This window comes from Protopterus annectens, chromosome 12.part0 (genome assembly GCF_019279795.1).
Source record: "Protopterus annectens isolate FY-2018-M chromosome 12.part0, PAN1.0, whole genome shotgun sequence".
Taxonomy (NCBI): Eukaryota; Metazoa; Chordata; order Ceratodontiformes; family Protopteridae; genus Protopterus; species Protopterus annectens.
Window position 1 is genome coordinate 1,570,217,317 of NC_056746.1, and position 15,783 is coordinate 1,570,233,099.

Genomic DNA, 15,783 nt, shown 5'->3' on the forward strand with positions numbered 1-15,783 from the left:
TACATATGTATTTTAAGCCATCAGTCCTTACATCAGTTTCCTGCAAAACATCAGTTTATATCAGCAAAGCAACGAATAACTCCTGATTAAGCATCAAACTTCTTTAACTAAAAATAACAAATCTTACTTTGTCCATTATTACAGCATTTATTATTTTCATATTTTTCATTATTAAGTCTTCAGTGCGATTGTTAAATGTCTAACAGTATAAGGAATGGTAAATATGTAGCACCATTGTGAAAAACATTTCAGTTTCTTCAGTCAGTACAGGGACACACTTTCCAAACACACGGCTAGATTACGGAGGCACTTTATTTTTTTATAAGAAGCTGCACAATTTGAACATACTTGCTAGCTCTAATTTTTATATACTATTTGGTTAACATACAAAAAATAGAAATAAATGTCTTTCTCAGAGCTTTTTATGTTGTACTTTGGCATCCAGTAGATACGTAGTTAAAACAATTACAAATGAGAGTTTTCTAGATATTTCATTAGTTTGAAGGAAAAAAAAAACACTTGAAAATGAGGCTCCTGGTCACATAAGCAAACAATACTATATACATGTATGTAAAAAGTGTTATAAATACGTTTTAAACCATAGATACTATATACATCTTCAAATTATAACAGAAATGCATCGTCTTTCTTTCCGCTTTCATTTTCTCCATAAATGAGTTGATACCAACTGTTAAATGTTTTACATGTTATCTTATTCACGTTTTCTTAGGACGACATAAATTACTCCACTGATGAAGGTAAGAGGGAAGGCAACCCATGCAAGGATATAAGCAAACCCAAAACCGCCATTGGTTAATTTTGAATTCCAGTCAACATGTCTCGCTGTGTAGATAGAAGCCCCGCTCATCACGCACAGACCTAAAAAGCAAAGAAGTATGCATTTATAACACTGCTAATTTAATTATAAACTACAATTTAAGATGCATGCTCTTAAGAGTATGTTCACATATTAATGTTTACAATTAAAAAAAAACAATCTTCATGCCATAAAGTATGAAGACAATCACCACTTCCTCAATGGCACCTTTCAGTCAGTTGCGATTAGGATAGAAATTAAAACCTGTGGCTTGTCTCAAGCAGTCACTTGTTCATAGAATTTAGCTGAGTAGTAATGTTAAGAAATGTAAAAAATTAAAATAGAAAAAAAAAACAAAAAAATAAACAAACACAGGAAACTGTCTAGTTAAAACCTCACCAACATAAGTGTTGAGGAGAAAATAAAAAACAGAAAAAGTACAGTTGTGTGCACTTATCATAAATGTAGATGTTAGAGTGTATTCACTGTTGCAGTCCTAACATATGGGTTATCCGTCTCCCGGTAGCCCTCAGTCGGTCCGAATACCAGAGTCCTCGGTATATGATGTCGGCTGCCGCCGGTAGTAAAACTGATGTCAGAATGTCAGGTATAAAGGGAGGCAGAGGCAGCCAAGGCCATTTCCTCAGTTTTTCTTGCCTTAACTGTCAGAAGCCCCCCAAAAGAAGGCTAACCCAGGAAGGAAACACCCTGGAAATGTCATACAAAAAATAAAAATATATAGTCTGTGCCTTAGGAAAAAAGGGGGAATGGAGGGTGGGAAACCAGGACTGCAACAGTGAATACACTCTAACATCTACATTTATGGTAAGTGTACACAACTGTACTATGTTCTTCGTGTTTCACTGTTGCAGTCCTAACATATGGGTTGATTCCCAAAGCCCAGGAAAAAGACAAAAAGGGGGGGGAGGAAGGATCACAGAATAAGGGTTGGTAAGAAGGCCCTGCAAAACTGCAGAGGCAAAACCAGCCCTGGATTTAGAAAACAAAGGTAGATTGTAATGCTTTGTGAAGGTATGGACAGAAGACCAAGTAGTTGCTTCTAGAATGTCCTTAGTAGGCACACCTCTCAGAAAAGCTGCAGAGGTAGAAGCTGCTCTAGTAGAATGGGTCCTAATACCCTGAGGGGGAACCTTCCCATGCTGCAGGTAACAAAAGTGAATACAGTAAGCAATCCATTTGGAGATGGTTTGTTTTGAAATAGCTTTACCCTGAGCTCCAGGAGCAAAACTAACCAACAACTGCTCAGATTTTCGAAAGGATTTAGTCCTAAGTAAAATCTCAGCTGTCTATGCACATCAAGAGTGCAGAATCCTTTCCCCTTTATTCTGGGGATTGCTGAAAATGTAGCCAGGTGAATAGTCTGGTTAAGAGTTAAACTGGAAACTACCTTAGGCATAAAGAAGGGATTGGTTCTCAGAGAAACCCGATCTGAGTGAAAAATAATGAAAGGTTCTACTGCCATTAAGGCTTCCAGCTCAGATACCCTTCTGGCTGAAGTACTAGCCAAAAGAAAAGCAGTCTTCCAGGAAAGAAACTTCAAATCTGCAGAGGCAGCTGGTTCAAAGGGAGGCAGAATAAGCTTTTCCAGGACAAAATTAAGATCCCAAGCAGGAGTATGAGCTCTTCTGGGAGGTCTACGATTGCTAGCTCCCCTCAGGAACTGCTTCATCAAGGGGTGAGAAAAAATGGGTGGCTCAAAAGAACAATGAGCAGAAATTGCTGAAGCATGAATTTTGATTGATTAAAGGAAAGTCCACCATTAAGCAATCCTGCTAGGTAGTCAAGAATGAGTGAAAGAGAAGAATAAGGAGAGTCTTCTACTTTAGCCAGCATCCAAGAGCAAAATCTCTTCCATTTATCTGCATAGGATTTTCTGGTGCTAGGCCTCTTGGCCTCATGAAGAACTTCAACCACCTGTTGGGAAATATTTAAAGTATTAGCCAGGCAGTTAAATGCAGAGTTTGAAGATGAGGATGAAGGAACTTTCCCCCTTCCTGAACCAACAGATCTGGTGCCAAAGGAAGATGCCAAGGCTGAGCCTGGGAAAGGCTGCGAAGAAGGGGATACCAATACTGCCTGGGCCAATGTGGTGCTACTGGACTAGCCTTTGGTTTTTCGTCCCTTATCTTTAGCAGCACTCTTGGAAGAAGAGGCAGAGGAGGGAATGCATAAACTGAGAGATGTGTCCATGGGAAGGACAATGCGTCCACCCTCCCAGCTTTGTTGTGAAACTCCCTGGTGCAGAAGGTTGGAAGGAGATGATTGGTGTAAGAGGAGAAAAGATCCACTTGTGGGGTACCCCAATGCTGAGTGATGTGATGGAAAATGACCGTGTTCAGTTGCCACTCATTAGGATCCAGAACATGTCTGCTCAAATGATCCGCCAGGGAGTTTAGCCTCCGGACCATAGTCTCATGCTTTGTCTGCACAAGGGGCAAGAGTGAGTCCCCCCTGCTTGTTGATGTACCACATGACTGTGGTACTGTCTGTCCTGATCAGCAAAGTCCCAGGGTAGAGTAGGTCCCTGAAAGCCAGCAAGGCCTGCTGCACTGCCATCAATTCTTTTAGGTTTATGTGCAGATGAATCTGTTGGGTGCTCCAAGTCCTCTGTATGCCTCTGCCTTCCAGATGAGCCCCCCCCCCCATGCAACATCTGATGTGTCTGTGATGAGAGTCTGGCTGGCAGGTGGTGGGAGGAAAGGCAGACCCTTGTTCTGAGAACAGGCTGTCGCCCACCAGAGGAACTCCATTTGTAGACAGGGAATTAGGGGAAGAATCCAGTCTAAGTCCTGCATGTGTTGATACCAAAGATTCTTGAGGTACCACTGAAGTTTTCTCATATGCAGCCTTGCATATGGGATCATCAAAATACATGAAGCCATGAACCTCAGTGCTTGCAGGAACTGGATCTATAGCCCCCATTGTCAGAAGAGAAGAAATTTGAATTTCTACCTCTGCCCTGAGAGTTCTGGGTATGTCTGGGTACCCCTGCAGAACAGGGAAGGTGTGAAAATAAAACTTGTAACCTTGGTTTACTATATTGAGCACCCATTTGTCGCCTGTGATGGTAGACCACACCTCTGTGAACCTGGCTAACCTTCCCCCCAAAGGAAACCCAGGGTCTGCAGAGGTAGGCACAAGAAGGCCGGAGTCATTGAGAATGCTTACTTTGGGAAGCTGGCTTAGAACTCCCCGATTTAGCAGAAGAAGAATGCCATTGTTTAGCCCTTTGAGGGGCAGAAGCCTGCCATCTGGAAGATCTGAAACCCCTAGGCCTAGAGCAACCCTGCTTGCCAGGATCAGGGAAGGGCCAATTTTTGGAAGGATAATGCCTACTGAACCGAGGAGGCTGAACCTGAAGGAAATCTTTTACAGCTTACATAGACTTCACCTTATCCTCCAACTTCTTCAGTACCTCCTTCAGCCTTATTACCAAAAAGATTCTCTTTGTGCAAAGGAACATCCAGCAATTTAGATTTAACAGGATCAGAAAGAAGCTGCTCCCTGAGCCAAGCATGCCTTCTAATAATGGAACCAGTGGCTGCTGCTCTGCAGGAAGCCTCCAAAGTGTCAAAAAGTACAGTTTTGTACCTACCATAAATGTAGATGTCCGAGAGGTATGCATCTGCAGTCCTAACATATGGGTTGTCCTGCCTCAGGCAGCCCTTCGGTCGGCCGGATTCCAAAGTCTGGGTCTGGCCTCGGCTGATGTCGCACTTCACCCGACGCCATAGCTGCTGTCAATTGGGTATAAAGGCATCAGCCGACGCCATTTTCCTCAGTGTTTCTTGCCCCAGATGCCAGGTGCCCTCTAGGAAGGCTAAATTTGGATAAATGCAAATGATTCCAAACAGTAGAGAGCAACAAAAATAAACATGTATATACATATATACAAACAAATACACCATAATAGATTCCCCCAACCAGCTACAAGATGGGCAAATACCCTAGGAGTACCACAGAGGGGAAGGAGGGTGGGTAATCCTGACTGCAGATGCATACCTCTCGGACATCTACATTTATGGTAGGTACAAAACTGTACTATGTCCTTCAAGGATGCATCTGCAGTCCTAACATATGGGTAGAATACCATAGCCAAACTGGGGGAGGAGGCACTAAGAAGATTATGGTGTAATTAAGATCCCTTGCAAAACAGCAGTGGCAAAACCTGCTCGGGATCTGGAGTATAAAGGTAGATTATAATGCTTGGCAAATGTATGCACGGAGCTCCAAGTAACCGCCTCTAAAATGTCTTTGGTAGCCACTCCTCGTAAGAAAGCTGTAGTAGTGGCTGTAGCCCTTGTGGAGTGAGGTCTGATGTTTTCTGGAGTTGTCTTTCCATGAAAAGAGTAACAAAATCTAATGCAATTTCCTATCCATTTTGAGATTGTCTGTTTTGAAATTGCTTTTCCTTCCATTCCTGTTGCATATGCTACCAGAAGCTGGTCAGTTTTTCTATTGTTCTTGGTTCTGTCCAGGTAGTAGCGCAATTGCCTGTGCACATCCAAGGTATGCAGTAGTCTTTCCCCCCTGTTCTGTGGGTTGGGAAGAATGTTGGTAGGTGGATTGCTTGGTTCAATGATACCCTGGAGACCACCTTTGGCATAAAAGTAGGGCTTGTTCTCAAGGACACTCTATCCTGATGGAAGATAAGGAAGGGCTGTACTGCCATCAATGCCTGTAATTCAGAAACCCTTCTTGCTGAAGTGATTGCAAGCAGGAAAGCAGTTTTCCAAGATAAGAACTGTAATTCTGCTGTTGCTGCTGGTTCAAAAGGGGGAAGTGTTAACTTCTCTAGCACAATGTTCAGGTCCCATGTAGGCAAAGGTGGCTTCCTTGGAGGCTTTACATTTTTAATTCCTCTTAGAAACTGCCTGAGTAGAGGATGAGAGAAGACTGGAGGATCCATGTTGTATTCTGCTGAAATTGCTGATGCATGAATCTTAATGGAGGAGTAAGACAGGCCATTGTGGAAAAGTTCTGCTAAATATTCCAGGATGTTAGCTATGTTTGCCAATGATACATTTTCTCCTTTTGCTGCACTCCAAATGAGGTATCTTTTCCATTTTGCTGAATAAGTTTTCCTTGTGGAGGGTCTGCGAGCCTCCAGGATAATGTCTTTAACCCTCTGAGATAAATCTGGGTTATTTTGTTTTATGTAAGATTCCAAGCAGCTAGCTGCAGTGTTTTCAAGTTTGGATGTAGGATCTTGAAGTTGTTCTGTGTTAGCAGTAAAGGAACTAGAGGTAGAGGCCATGCGTGTGCCCGAGACATACTCCTTAGTAGCGGGTACCAATGCTGCCTCGGCCAGTCTGGAGCTATCAGGATGATCCTTGGGTGATCTTCTTTGATCTTCAGTAGCACTTTGTGCATCAAAGGAAGAGGTGGGAATGCATATGCTGTTAGGTTTTCCCAACTGAAGGATAGGGAGTCCACCTTCCAAGCAAGTGGGTGGTATGTCCTTGTGCAGAATTTTCTCAATTGGTGGTTGTGTGGGGATGCGAACAGGTCTATTTCTGGTAACCCCCATTTCTTTGTAATGGATTTGAAGATGTCTGGATGCAGCATCCATTCGTGGGCATCCGTGGTAGTTCTGCTTAAGGTGTCTGCTAGTACATTTTCTTTTCCTGGCACAAATATGGCCTTGAGCTGAATGTTGAGGCTCAGGGCCACATTCCACAGGTCCATTGCCATCCGGCATAGAGGATATGAATGTGTGCCCCCCTGCTTGTTGATATACCACATAACTGTGGTGTTGTCCGTCCTTATCAGCAAATGGCCTTGTTGAAGAAACGGTCTGAATGTCTGAATTGCCTGTTTCACTGCCAGCATCTCTTTTTGATTTATGTGTAGGTTCAGCTGGTCTTGTGTCCATAGGCCTTGTATACACTTGTCTACCATGTGCGCCCCCCAACCGAGATCTGAGGCGTCCGTGGTGATAGTCTGGCTTGGGTGAGGGCTGTGGAAAGGCAGTCCTTTGTTCAACTGACAGGCCTGAGCCCACCACAGGAATTCTTGCTTCAGGCATGGAATTATTGGAATTTGGGTTTCTAGGCTGTGCTTGTGCTGAGACCATAAATTCCTTAGGTACCATTGCAACTTCCTCATATGTAATCTGGCATGTGGAATCAATATTATGCAGGATGCCATATAACCCAGGGCTTGCAGGACTTTTCTTGCTGTAAGCTGGTTCTGCGTTGTTAATGCCATGAAATAGAGTGGTAGTTGCTTTTGTTTTTCTGCTGTGAGAAATGCCATTTGATTTGATGTGTCCAGTTCTGCACCCAAGAATGTTATCCTTTGGGATGGTATCAGCCTTGACTTTTTTATGTTGACTGTGTATCCCAGGGCTTGCAATAGGTGAATAACCTTTTCCAAATCTTTTGTTAATTTGATCTTGCTGTCCGCTTGTATCAGGCAGTCGTCCAGGTATGGATAAATTTGAATTCCCTGAAGCCTGCAATGAGCAATTACTGATGCCAGGCATTTCGTGAATACTCTGGGCGCAGTAGATAAGCCAAAGGGCAATGCTGAGAATTGATAATGCTCTGATCATGCAAGAAATCTGAGGTATCTTCTGCAATCTGGTCGTATAGGGACATGCAGGTATGCCTCCTTGAGATCTAGAGTCACCAGCCAAGACTCCTTGCCCAGCATGGGAAGAAGTTGCTGTAGGGTCAGCATTTTGAATTTTGGAACAATGAGATATGTGTTCAGAGCGGACAGGTCGAGAATAGGTCTCCATTGGTTTTCTTTTCTTGGCACCAGGAAAAGCCTGGAATAAAATCCTTGTCCTTGTTCCATAGACGGTACCTTTTCTATAGCTCTCATCCTTAGTAAGTGGTTGATTTGTCCTAGAGCGTTTGTTTTTTGGTTTGGTGGTAGGTTTGGCATTCCTCTCTTCCTTGGTAGAGTATGGAAGTGAAACCTGTAACCTTTGTCTATTGTCTGTAAAATCCATTTGTCTCCTGTAATATAATGCCAGTTTACTGAAAATAAGGCTAGCTTTCCGCCTAAGGGTGCTTCCAGTTGTTCCCTGGTAGGCGGTATCAGAGCCAAGTCACTGTGACTGTCCTCTGGAAGTGGTAGTAGCTGGATCTGTGGCAGTACTTCTCTGGTTGTTAGGCTGCCACTGACGTCCCCTGTAGGCACCTCTGGATTGACCTCTGCCTCTTGGGTGCCTATTTCTGCCTCTCTGTACTCTGGTGGTGTCTGGAAAGGACCAATTCTTCGAAGGCCAATTTCTACTAAACCTCGGAGGCTGGACCTGTAAGAAATCCTTGACTGTTTGGACAGATTTTGCTTTTTCTTCCACCTTCTTTAACACTTGCTGTGCAGGGGAGCCAAACAAACTGTGTTTCTCCATGGGAGCATCTAGGAGCTTTGACTTTACATGGTCTGGTAAGGATTGCTCTTTTAACCATCCATGCCTTGTGATCACTGTACCAGTCATAGCTGATCTAAAGGAAGCCTTCAGTGCATCATAGCCGCATTTTAAGGAATGATTACTGACCTGCTGAGTGTTATGTACCAAATCCTGAAGGGACTTACGGTCTATAGGTTCAGGAGAGGATAGTTTTTTATTTAGCTGATCTAACAAAAATTCCTGATACTGAATCATGTGGAATTGACAGTTTAAGGCCCTAGCGGAAAGAGTAGCAGAAGTATAAACTTTTTTACCCCATCTCTCTAATGCTCTAGATTCTCTTTCAGAGGGGAGGAGGTTTTTGGCAGAGGCAGTTGCTACAGCTTTGGGGCCCTGTGAAATAGTTTCAGGATCTGCAATAGGAGCCTTATACAAGTGATAATGTGTGTCCGGGACCCTGTAGTATCTGTCGGGCTTAGCAGGGGCCAGGGAAAGAGAGTCAGGGGCAGTACAAGCATCATTAAATGCATCATCCACAACTGTTAGTACTGGAGGAATGGCTAAAGGCCTATGCTGTGGCAAATGTAAAAAGGTCCTTAGCCTTTTCCTAGAATCTGAAAAATCCTGGCCCTGCCATTGAAATTGCTCTCTCATAGCATGCAAGGTTTCCCCAAAAGAAAATTCCTCAGGAGGAGAGGCAGAAGGAATGGAGTCTTCTGCGTCAGAGTCCTCATATGGAGAATAAGGGCCTTCTGGAGGATTTGAGTTTTCTGAATCATCAGAGGAATAATCTGTAGAAACTGGCTCAGGGGGCTCTGCTCTAGGCCTCTTCTCGGGAGGGGGATGAGAGGCCCTGTCAGGGTGAGGTTGGGATCCCCTGATCAAAGAAATGAGATCCTCTGCCAGGCTGAGCATTTGGGAACTAGAGCTAGGCCTGTGTGAGGGGGTTTTAGCAGGCAAGGCCTTAGAAGATTTAGCTGCTTTAGCCCTAGAAAAAGCCTTGATAGACATGGATGCAGGGGGCCTAGCAGCTCCACGTGCAGGAGTAGATATGTCTAAAGGAATAGTATCTGATAAATCCTGGGTGCCTGCTACAGCAGGAGAAATTTCAGTAGCAGATTCAGCCATGCTGTGTGAGGCCTCGGCTGTCGGAGGTATGCTTTCGGCTGAAGGAAGAACCGAGGACTCGGTTTCAGCCGAAACCGAGATGCTCGCGGTTGGCTTAACCGTGGTTTCGGCCGAAACCGTGGACCGCGAGTGTCGGTCCTTTGCCTTACGCTTTTTAGCTAATTGTGAAGTCGGAGTGTCCGACGGCATTTTGTAAGCAAAAGCGGGACCAAAAAACTCCTCCGCAAACTCCGACCGACGTCTAAGTGTCCGTCGGTTGAAGGAAGCACAGGCTAGACAAGCTGCTACGTCGTGGTCTGGGCCTAAGCAAGGAAGGCAGTAAGAGTGGAAATCCTTATGAGGCATTTGTTTCCCACAAGTTAAACAATTATTTACTTTTTCTGACATCGGCTGAGGCAAGAAAGAGTCCCCAACGGGGTACTTAGCTTTTTAGAAGTCTTCGGTAGTAGAAATCTCTGGATCTGACCGACTGGCACTTGCGAACAGCTTCTGCTTCGGGCACCGCGCGGCAAGAAAGACTGAGGAAAATGGCATCGGCTGATGCCTTTATACCCAATTGACAGCAGCTATGACGTCGGGTGAAGTGCGACATCAGCCGAGGCCAGACCCAGACTTTGGAATCCGGCCGACCGAAGGGCTGCCTGAGGCAGGACAACCCATATGTTAGGACTGCAGATGCATCCTTGAAGGACATCCACAATGAAGTGAATGCTTATTAACTAAAGTGGCAGAACTCAGTAAGTCTTGTAAATCTTTGTTCTCAGATATGGAAGGAATATCCCCAAGTTTAGTCTTAATAGCCTCCAACATATGCTGCTGATACTCAAGCATGTGAAAAAGGCAATTTACAGACCTAATGGCAAGAGTTGCAGAGGTATAGACTTTTTTACCCCACCTGTCCAAGTCCCTAGACTCATTATCAGAAGGCAAAGGGTTTTTAGCAATAGTAACCTTAACACCCTTGGGGCCTTAAGAAATAATTTCAAGATCAGCAGTACGGTTTTTAAAAAGGAATTGATGAGAATCAGGAAAGTACAGTTGTGTACACTTACCATAAATGTAGATGTTCAAGTATATTCACTGTTCCAGTCATTACATTTGGGTAATCCTGCTGGCAGGTTGCCCTCAGTCGGCCTGAATTCCAAAGTCTTGGGTCCTGCGTCAGTTGCTGTCGCCCCTTCCCTGTCGTCAGGGGTATAAAAGATGCAGCCAACGCCATTTTCTTCAGTTTTTCTTGCCCCAGATGTCAGGTGCCCCCTAAAGGGTAGCCAAAATTATATAAATATATATTTATATATAAAAACACATGCACCAATATAAACTTTACCTTCATCTACAAGCAAATACACCACATAGGTTGTATAAGTCAGAGAAGGAAAGATAAGTTCCAGCAGAAGTAAGGGGGATGGTGGGTGGGTAACCTGGACTGCAACAGTGAATACACTCGAACATCTACATTTATGGTAAGTGTACACAACTGTACTATGTTCTTCGTGTTTCACTGTTGCAGTCATTACATTTGGGTAGAGTCCCAAAACTATGGTTGGGAGGCTGGAGCTAAACAGCATTAGGAGCGACTATGAGGCCCTGCAGAACTGCAGTGGCAAAGCCTGTCCTGGATTTAGAGTAGAGTGGCAGATGATAATGCTTTGCAAAAGTGTACACCGAACTCCAAGTAGCAGCTTCTAAAATGTCTTTGGTTGGCACTCCCCTGAGAAAGGCTGCTGAAGTGGCTGCAGCTCTGGTTGAATGTGGCCTAATGCCCTTAGCCACTGGCTTGCCATGCTGTAAATAGCAGAAATGAATGCAGTGGCCTATCCACTTTGAAATAGTCTGCTTGTAGATAGCCTTTCCATGTGATCCTGCAGCATATGCCACTAGTAATTGATCTGTTTTCCTGAAAACTTTGGTTCTGTCCAAATAAAATCTAAGCTGTCTGTTTATGTCCAAAGAATGTAGAATTCTCTCCCCCTTGTTCTGTGGATTTGGATAAAAATGTGGCAAATTAATAGTTTGGTTAAGGGCCACACTGGACACCACCTTAGGCATAAATGTTGGGTTTGTCCTCAGAGAGACCCTGTCTGGATAAAAAATGATAAAAGGTTCCACAGCCATGAGTGCCTGTAACTCTGATACTAGTCTTGCAGAAGTTATTGCTAGGAGTAGAGCTGTTTTCCAAGATAAATACTTTATATCAGCAGTAGCAGCTGGCTCAAAAGGAGGCAGGGTGAGTTTTTCCAAGACATAGTTGAGGTCCCATACAGGTATTGGTGATCTCCTTGGAGGCCTTAAGTTCTTGGCTCCTCTGAGGTACTGCCTTAATAAAGGATGAGAAAAGATTGGTGGCTCTGTATTGTGATGAGCTGAAATGGCAGAGGCATGAATTTTAATTGATGAAAAAGATAGGCCTTTGTCCAGCATCTCAGTTAAGTATTTCAAAATCTGAGGAATGTTTGGTACAGCTGTATCAGTTCCTTGTGTCTGGTTCCAAGAACAAAATCTCTTCCATTTTCCAGCATAAGATTTTCTAGTACTAGGCCTTCTGGCTTCCAAAATGACATCCATCACAGCTTTACTGAGACGTGTGCTTTGTATGCCTACATTATCCGCCATGCTGCCAGGTTTAGTGTCCTGAGTTGGCTGTGCAAGATCTGATTGTTTTGTTGGCACAGTAGATAAGGTATTTGAGGTAAGGTCCAGGCTGGGCATTGAGGCAAGTTTCTTAAGATACCAGTACTGGCGGGGCCAGTCTGGGGCAATCAGTATCATCTTTGGCTTCTCCTGTCTGACCTTTAGGAGTACCTTGGGGAGGAGAGGCAGTGGAGGAATGGCATATACTGATAGGTTTTTCCAGCTGAAAGATAGGGCATCCACTTTCCATGCTTGTCTGTGATAAGTCCTTGTGCAGAATCTTTTAGTTGGTAGTTGTGAGGGGAGGCAAATAGATCTATGTCCGGGCATCCCCATTTCCTTGTTATCATGCTGACGACTTGTGGATCCAGCTGCCACTCGTGGGGATCCATGAGGTTTCTGCTTAGTTCGTCTGTCAGAGTATTTTCCTTTCCTGGCAGGAATTGTGCCTGCAGATGAACTTGGTAAGTCAATGCTGTGTCCCACAAAGCCATGGCTAGTCTGCAAAGGGGGTAAGAATGTGTGCCCCCCTGCTTGTTTATATAGCACATGACCGTGGTGTTATCTGTCTTTATCAGTAGTTGGCCCGGATGAAGTAGGTCCTTGAAGGCTGTCAGGGCATTCTGAACAGCTAGCATCTTTTTTTGATTGATATGTAGATGCATCTGGTTTGTGGACCATGTGCCCTGAATGCATCTTCCTGCCATGTTGGCCCCCCAAGCATAATCTGATGCATCCGTTGTTAGATTTTGCCTGGTTGGGGGTAAAGTGAATGGCTGTCCCTTGTTCTGGTGACAAGCATTCGCCCACCATCGAAACTCCTGTTGCAGGCAGGGGATGAGAGTAATCATTGTTTCCAGGCTGTGGCAATGTTGAGTCCAAACACTTTTTAGGTACAATTGAAGTTTCCTTATATGCAGTCTTGCATATGGAATTAGTAGGATGCAGGATGCCATGAAGTCCAAAGCCTGCTGAATTTTTCTTGCAGATAACTAGGTCTTTGTTGCCAATATTTTGAAATAAGTAGTCAGTTGCCTTTGTTTGCCTGGCGTGAGATAAGCCATCTGGGCAGTTGTATTTAAGCTGGCACCCAGGAATATTATCTCTTGAGAGGGTACTAGTTTTGATTTCTTTTCGTTGACTGTGTACCCTAGGCATGTTAGAAGTCTTTTCACAAACGCCAGATGCTGTAGAAGAATGTCCTTGTTCTCTGCTTGAATTAGGCAGTCGTCCAAGTAAGGATATATTTGTATTCCTCTTTGTCTGCAGAATGCAATTACTGGTGCCAGGCACTTTGTAAAGACCCTGGGCACAGTAGATAAGCCAGAGAGCAGTGCAGAGAATTGGTAATGCATTAAGCCAGCATTGAATCTGAGGTATCTTCTGCATGATTGCCTGATTGGGACATGCAGGTATGCCTCTTTTAGGTCTAAATTCACAAGCCAAGCCTTCGTGCCCAGCATGGGCAGAAGCTGCTGCAAGGTCAAAATTTTGAATTTTGGTATATCCAGGAATGTGTTTAGAATAGATAGGTCCAGTATTGGTCTCCAGGCTTTGTCCTTTCTGGGTACCAAGAACAGTTTTGAGTAAAATCCTTGTCCCTGCTCTTGCTTTGGTACTTGTTGACTGGCCCCCATGTCCATGAAGGATGAGACTTGTTTTTGCGCCTCTGCCCATTGATTTTTTGGCAGAACTGGCCAACCATTTGCCTTTGGCAGGGTATGGAAGTGGAACTTGTAACCTTGTGACACTATGTTTAGAACCCACTTGTCCTGGGTTATAATGCGTCAATTTTGAGAAAAAATGCTATTTTTCCCCCTAAGGGTGCTGCCAGGAGATAAGTGCTTGGTGCAGGCAGGGGGAAGTCATTGGGACTGTTTCCTGTAAGGTTATGATTTGTCTTCTCCACTTTTGGAGGTAGAAGCACCCCATTGCTTTGACCTGTATAAACCTTACGCCTGGGATCTGCCACTAGGGTGTCTGGATCTGCCCCTTTGAGGTCTGTCTGACACAGGAAAGGACCAATTCTTTGTTGGCCAGTGTCTATTAAATCTAGATGGCTGTACTTGTAAAAAATCTTTGACAGTTTGCAGAGATTTAGTTTTGTCCTCCATTTTCTTTAACACCTCTTTTGCCTTAACACCAAACAAAGTATCATGCTGTAAAGGTGCATCTAATAATTTAACTTTGACATGATCAGGTAGATTTTGTTCCTTTAACCAAGCATGCCTCCTAATTACAGAGCCCGTAACTGCGGCCCCAGAGAATCAAAACCACATTGCAAAGTATGCTTTCCAACTTGTTCAGCTGCATGCAATAAATCCTGCATTTCCTTGTTTTCTGCAAATTCAGAGTTTAACAACATTTTCTGTTTAAGCAATGCCATGACATGTTTCTGATATCTGAGCATATGAAACTGACAGATTAAGGCCCTTACAGCCAAGGTAGCAGATGTGTAAACCTTTTTTCCCCATCTATCCAGTGCCCTAGAATCTCTGTCAGAGGGTGTAGGATTTTTTGCAGCAGAAGCCTTAACCCCTTTGGGACCCTGTGAAATAATTTCTGGGTCTGCAGCAGGGTTTTTGAAAAGGAATTTATGAGAGTCAGGAACAATGTAATATCTGTCAGACTTAACAGGAGCTGGAGGTAAGGAGTCATGGGTCAGACTAGACTCTGAAAACACATCATATACAATGTCGAACACAGGTGGAATGGCTAGAGGCCTGTGTTGAGGTAGTAAAATGAAGTCCCGGAGCCTCTTTTTAGATTCGGAAAAATCTTGGCTCTCCCAATGGAAGTGCTCCCTCATGGTATGTAAGGGTTCCCCAAAAGAATAGTCCTCAGGAGGAGAAGCTGAAGGAATAGATTCTTCAGCATCAGAATCCTCACAGAGGGGAAGAGAATATTCCTGATCAGAAGAGGAATCATAAGAAATAGAAACCTGATCTGAAGATTCATAGTCTGTCTCTTGCCTAAGCCTCTTATCAGGAGGGGGATATGAACCCCTGATCAAGGTAATCAAGTCTTCGGCCATTTTCAGTATCTGTTTTTTGGGCATGGAGGCCTGTCCACGTGGCTCTTGAGTCTGTTTCTTTGTCTTTGAAGGTACTTTAGTCTTTGCCTTTGAAGCTGAAGTCGGTTTAATGTATAAATGTTTAGGTCTGAATACCCCCTCAGAAGCCGGTGCCTGCTCAGTGGCTCCGGACCCATCTGAAGGAATAGTGTCTGAGACTCCAATACCTTGAGTTTCCAGCGGCATAGCTGACTCCACGTGGGAGTCGGTAGCAGCCTGCGACTCTAAAGTAGCGGGCATCAGGGGCTGCAAAAGCGCCTCACTGAGAACCGCGACTGGCTTAGGAGAAGCTTCATCGTCGGTTTTGGGCCTCGGTTGTTTATCTTTTTCTTTGCGTTTTTTGTGAACTCCGGTAGTCGGATGGCTATCCGACATTTCTGGATAATTAAATCTGCATCCAAAATAGTTTAATGCAAAATCATATAAATGCTTAATAGTGCATTGATTAAATCTAGCACAAAACCGACAACCTGAAACTTATGGTCAGGGCCTAGGCAAGGAATACAGTAAGAATGAAAGTCCTTATGAGGTATTTGCTTTCCACAAGAAATACAATTATTAACTTTTTCTGACATCGGTCTGGAGCAAGAAAAAAGTTTCCCCAATGGGGTACTTAGCTTTAATGAAGACTTCGGATGTGAAATTCGAACACGAAAATCTCAGGAGTCGGCCGACCGATACTTGCGAACTGCTTCTGCTTCGGGCATCCCGTGGCAAGAAAGACTGGAGAAAATGGCGTTGGCTGCA

At 44.1% G+C, this 15,783-nt stretch overlaps 1 protein-coding gene across 2 annotated transcripts in view; it reads right to left on the bottom strand.

Annotated features, from left to right (window-relative positions):
• Nucleotides 1–294: 294 nt before the first annotated feature.
• PMP22 (peripheral myelin protein 22) overlaps nucleotides 295–15,783 on the bottom strand; it is a 244,838-nt gene continuing 229,349 nt past the window's right edge. For both annotated transcript variants that reach the window (XM_044090521.1, XM_044090522.1), the window contains exon 5: nucleotides 295–879. In XM_044090521.1, coding sequence (XP_043946456.1) covers nucleotides 713–879 — 167 coding nt within the window. In that variant the 3' untranslated portion in view covers nucleotides 295–712. The remainder of the gene's footprint in view (nucleotides 880–15,783) is intronic.